Below are 5,287 nucleotides of genomic sequence, written 5' to 3' on the forward strand. Positions count from 1 at the left end.
CCCTCCCCTCCCGGCCGCGGCCCCTGCCGCCTCCATCCCCGGGCGCCTTGCCCCTCTCTCGCCCCCGAGCCCTGGCGAGGCCTGAGTACGGCCGCGGCGGCGAGCCTCTGGAGACAGCTTCAGGGAGGGCGCGGAGCGGTTTCTTCCGGCTCTGCGGGTCGAGCGGTTGCTTCTGCTCGGTTTCAGTGAGGAAACCGCTTAAAACTGGGCAAAGGCGGCCCTGGCCGCGGTCTCCGTGAGGAGCTGTAGGGAATGCCTGTCAGAAAGTGAGGGCTTGCTGGAGATGCGAAGCAGCGTTGTCTGTTAGAGTTGTTGCTTTTTCCCGGCGCCCACGGAGGCTTGTGTAACCCAATAAATTGCAAATGAGAAGCAAAGTGAGATTGACTGCATTTGTTTTATAATACATGAGTAATGGTTGGCATGGGCCTGTCAGATCACTCATGTATAACAGCGTTGGGAAACTTCCATCACCCAATGCCTCACTGTGCTGCCCTGGGTTCTCCCTGCCTTTTCTCAGTTGTGCACAGGTTGGTTAATCCCAGGAATCTGGATTTGGGCAGATGCATGCCTGAAATCATCAGCAAACTCTCTTTCTGCTATCCCCACCCTGTGGCCTCTGCAGAGGTTATTGGAGGGGAAAAACTGAATTGAAAAAGCTGTTTTGGTTCTCATTTAAAGATTATTAAAATACGGTTGTGTTTTTCTTTAGTTTCAGAATTGTGTGTAGAGGGGTAAATTGTCTGGATTTAATTTTTTTTTTTTTTGGCTATGCGTAGGAGTTTCTAGCAGGATAAATAGATATTTAGAAAAACAAGTATTTGGTCCCAATGGAAGGTGACAATTTGTGATGCCTCTTGAAGGAAGTATCTGTTAGCCAAGGTTTTTTGATGGTTAGATGTTGTAACTGAGTGACTATGACTTCATAACAAAAATAAGGGTGGAGGGAAGGTAATATGTATATTTTTAGTAGAAATCAGAAGCTTATGGTCTCTTCCTTTCCCAGGTGCCTGCAGGGAGCCTGCAGCTCACTCTCTACCAGTATAAAACATGTCCTTTCTGTAGCAAAGTGCGAGCTTTTCTTGATTATCATGGACTGCCCTATGAAATTGTGGAAGTGAACCCAATAATGAGGAAAGAGATCAAATTCTCTTCCTACAGAAAGGTGCCTATCCTGCTAGCCAATGCTGGAAGCCCTCTGGTGAGTCTTAAAGCGTTGAAAGCTTGATTTCCCTGCAAGCAGTGGTTTGAAGGCTTGTCTCTGTCACGTGTCTGTGGTTTATCACATGCAGTGTAGTTGTTAAATTATCTTTTAGTCTCTCAAGAGCCTAAGATTTGTTTCTTGCTTCATGGTTTCCTATGCCTTGGCCTTATTAGAGTTTTTTGTTGGTCTTTCTTACAAGATGTGTTGTTTGTGTAGTGACTCTATAATCTGGTGATTATCTAGCTTCTGTCAGCCCTTATGGAGGACATATCATTTGTACCAGCAGTAACAGGAACTGCTTATATCTTGTGGGAAAAGAATGAGACCTCAAGAACACTGAAGATTCAACTTGGCTTTTTTTTTATGTTAGTGTTGCTTTTCCTTCTTCACTACCAAGATCCTAAATCCAAAACCCACTAGTATTGCATGTGTACCTGGCCCTCAGGTCCTCTGTCTTTAATCCTGGCAACAAATTTGAAGTGATACTCTGAAACGATCACAGAAGAGATCTGAGTGTAGGGCTATCTTTAGATGTGTGGGGACTCCTGTGGAAATGCATGGGAAGAGAAGGGAGTGCAGTACTTACTAACTTGGAGCCTCAGCATGCAGGGGAAAAAGTTTTGAAGAATTTACTTTTAAATTTCACCAACTTCCTCTAAAAGTTTGTTTTAATTCTGTTTTTCAGCAATTGAATGACTCTTCGGTGATCATCAGTGCAATAAAGACCTATCTCATTTCCAAGTAAGAAAACAGAATGACGGGAGAAAAGTTGAATGTGAATGGCCCTAACAAACTAGAGGTTTAGAAGACTCTCTCGGAGTTGGTCATAAATATCTTTCTGACCTTGATCTCTGAAGCTCTGGGCATTTGGCCCAGCTGACCTGAGCCTGGCTGTGATAATGTGCGTGGTACCTATATATGTTGTCATGTGTGTGCAGGGAAGCAAAGCTTTTACCTTTCAGAACTATTCTTTGTCACCTGCGAGATTCTCTTTGCACAAAACCTACTTAAACATGGACTAGCTATTTAGCCCTGGAACTAAACTTACATTTATCCAGTTACAACATCTAGAATGAAATAAAATTGCTGTGCCTGTGGCCTGTCCTTCAGGTCCATGCTACAAAGCACTTCAGAATGTTAGAAAGCTTTATGCCTGCAAAAATTTCTATTCTGACACAAAGGTATGTACGCTAATAATAGTTGTTTGCAAGTAGCTGTTCTAGTCTCTTTTCAAAACTTATTTTAAATAGAATTTGGAACCTTGTGCACTTATTTTTAAGTAATACATTTAAAAGGGTGTATCTTTCGATCTGTCCTTTGTTCTTGTTCATTTTTGTAGCAGCCAGATCAGGTGCTAACTGTGTTTCTGTCCACAGAAGGAATAGCTTGGAAGAGATTGTGTCCTTTTATCCTCCTATGAAAACTGTGACTGAGCAAGGGAAGGAGGTGTTTGAGTATGGGAATAAATACTGGCTCATGCTGGATGAGAAGGAGACAAAACGAGTCTATCCTGTCAAAGAAGTGAGAGTGTAAGTGCTTTTAAGTTTCTGGGCTCTCCAAGTAGGATCACAGTCTCCTCCAGATGTACTCGGGCTGGTGTAGATAGAAAATCCCGCTGGTGCTGACAAATCCTGTCACACCCCCTTCAGTGTTTAAAACCTCAGTAGTTAGAGTGGGTTTGCTGTGTTTCTTACATAATTTGAAACAGTGCTGTTAGATTGCCTACTTCCCACCATCATGGTCATGCTAGCCTTCAGCTGCCTCCAGTTTCCTTCTTGGCCTTTCTTTTATGTCCCAGGGGAGTGCTATGGAGTGCTAGCTTCCCTTTCTGCTTTAGTTCTCATATTGGGAGGAGAAGCTAGTGCTCTAGGTTAGTCTTAATTTTAGTTTGAGACTGGAGGAGCCTTGCCAAAGATAATGATCCTGAGTGCATTTCAGAGAGGTCACCAGAGCACAAAGCTGGGCAGGCGTTTTTTCCATGTTTACCCTTGGCAGAACTGCTGGCTAATGCCACTGATTCTGCCTGCTTCCTGTAACCCTGCAATCTGTACCTCATTCACTGAAAAGTTTCTTTTGAATGCTTGCAGGGAAGAAATGAAGTGGAGAAAATGGGCAGACGATTGGCTTGTTCACCTCATCTCCCCCAATGTTTACCGTACCCCCAGAGAAGCCTTGGCATCTTTTGATTACATTGTCCGTGAGGGGAAGTTTGGCACCGTGGAAGGCTTCTTTGCCAAGTACATGGGGGCTGTTGCCATGTTCTTCATTAGCAAGAGGCTGAAGAAAAGGTTGGTACCGCTGAGCACCAAGTACACAAGAGGAATAGCTCCTTAACTGCCTTGGGTGTCAACCCCAGATGTCAAAGGGCAGAATCTCAGAGTTTTAAACCAAACTATTTAATACAATGTGAGTAACAGCTATACTTTAATGGGAAGTACTGAACCCCTCCACTTATCTACTATTTAAGCACTAACTGCCCCCTTCACTCTCAAGTACCTTCCTAATTCCCAGGCAAAGAACAGCCCATAAGATGATAGATGATAAAAGGTTAAAGAAACAAACAAAATGTCTTCAAACTAGTTCTTCTCTTTATCCAGACATCACCTTCAAGATAATGTCCGGGAAGACTTATATGAAGCAGTTAATGAGTGGGTAAAAGCTGTTGGCAAACATCGATTGTTCATGGGTGGAAACCAGCCAAACCTTGCTGACTTGGTAAGGGGTTAATTCCTGCATTTATTGTTAGGTGTATTACAAATTATCCAGTTGCTCATCTGTGTGAAATGGTTAACACAAATACAGGCAGAGAAGTTGAGTTACATGAGGTCATTGTCAATGTCCTTTGTGCAGTAGTAGAATTCCCACGTGAAGGGCACTTGCATTACATGGGACCATACTTGTTCATCTCCAGAGAAATGTTTCCTAAGATGGAACCTGCAGTCCCCATCTGCAGGTGGATGTTGCTGATCATGTGCATGATAAGAGCAGGCTACAAGCCAGGACACTGCACTGGCTCGTGAATGCAGGTGAATAAAGCCTCACACCTGCACAGGTTTTATTCCACTCAGTGCTGCTGGGGTTTCTTTTGCAGGCAATCAGTGCAGAGTAGAGCAGGATTCATCCCCTGTACCAGCAGTTCTCGTTGGAATGCAAGTGAAGCATTTCACACAAGGCTTTGATGCAGAGATGGGATTAACTTTTGCCCCATAACTGCATGTTGATCCTGATCTTTCCTCACTATTTCCTCATGGAAAAATATGCATATTCTTAACAACCTTTCTGCCGTTCAGTCTTCCTTGCTAATCAGAGTGGTGGCATAGATGGCAGGACAGGGAAAGAGCCTTACTGGCAACACTCCTTGGTACTCTTAAGTCATTCTCCACTGCTGACTTTCAATGTTCTAATCTTTATGCTCTGGCGCAGGCAGTGTACGGGGTCCTCCGAGTCATGGAAGGGCTGGAAGCCTTTGACGACATGATGGTTCACACCAAGATTCAGCCTTGGTACCAGCGCATGGAAGAAGTCATTCAAAAAGCTGAAGTTGCAGTCTGATGCCAGCTGCAGCTGCCTTCCTGAAGTACTTGCATGGTAAAAAAAACTTCAGAAGGAATGGCGTTTATTTTTAAGAGTTGAATGGACTGGTCATACCTAATGGACCGACAGGCAGGCACAGAGAGACTGTCCCATTTAGAATATCAAGTCTGAGTGAGCAGAAGGGATCCGGCTGGGTGTATGCTTGAATGTGGTATTTAGAAGGATGCGGACAGGTGAGAGGATGCTGCTGGAAAGGAGAAGCTCTGAACTGAAGAATGCAGCAAATCGGCTTCTTTTAGGCAAGAGCTATTCTCAGAGCAGGTTACTGTAAAAGCAAGCCACTCTTGGCTAGCAAGTGTTACAGCCATATTGGATATGGTGCGTCTGAGCAGCTTTTGCTTCAGGCTGTCTTCCGCTACTCATCCATGTCATCTGAAGTGTTTTCCTAACTGAGACACTGGATACTAGTCTTTAAATGTCAATTTTTTCTGCAATAGAATCCTGTAACCCCAGTGCTGAGGGAACTGGAGGAATCCATGGTACTGGGAAAGG

The 5,287-nt window shown here is 44.2% G+C and overlaps 1 protein-coding gene across 1 annotated transcript; it reads left to right on the forward strand.

The window, feature by feature from the left end:
* Nucleotides 1-970: 970 nt before the first annotated feature.
* Nucleotides 971-4,976, forward strand: PTGES2 (prostaglandin E synthase 2; the record flags this gene model as incomplete). The annotated part of the gene is made up of 6 exons (XM_010297453.1): nt 971-1,198; nt 1,887-1,942; nt 2,578-2,730; nt 3,289-3,489; nt 3,799-3,916; nt 4,625-4,976. Coding segments are annotated over 6 exons (885 nt in total), but the record flags the coding sequence as incomplete, so codon positions are not given.
* Between the last annotated feature and the right edge of the window lie 311 nt (nt 4,977-5,287).

Source organism: Phaethon lepturus, unplaced genomic scaffold (assembly GCF_000687285.1).
Source record: "Phaethon lepturus isolate BGI_N335 unplaced genomic scaffold, ASM68728v1 scaffold40731, whole genome shotgun sequence".
Taxonomy (NCBI): Eukaryota; Metazoa; Chordata; class Aves; order Phaethontiformes; family Phaethontidae; genus Phaethon; species Phaethon lepturus.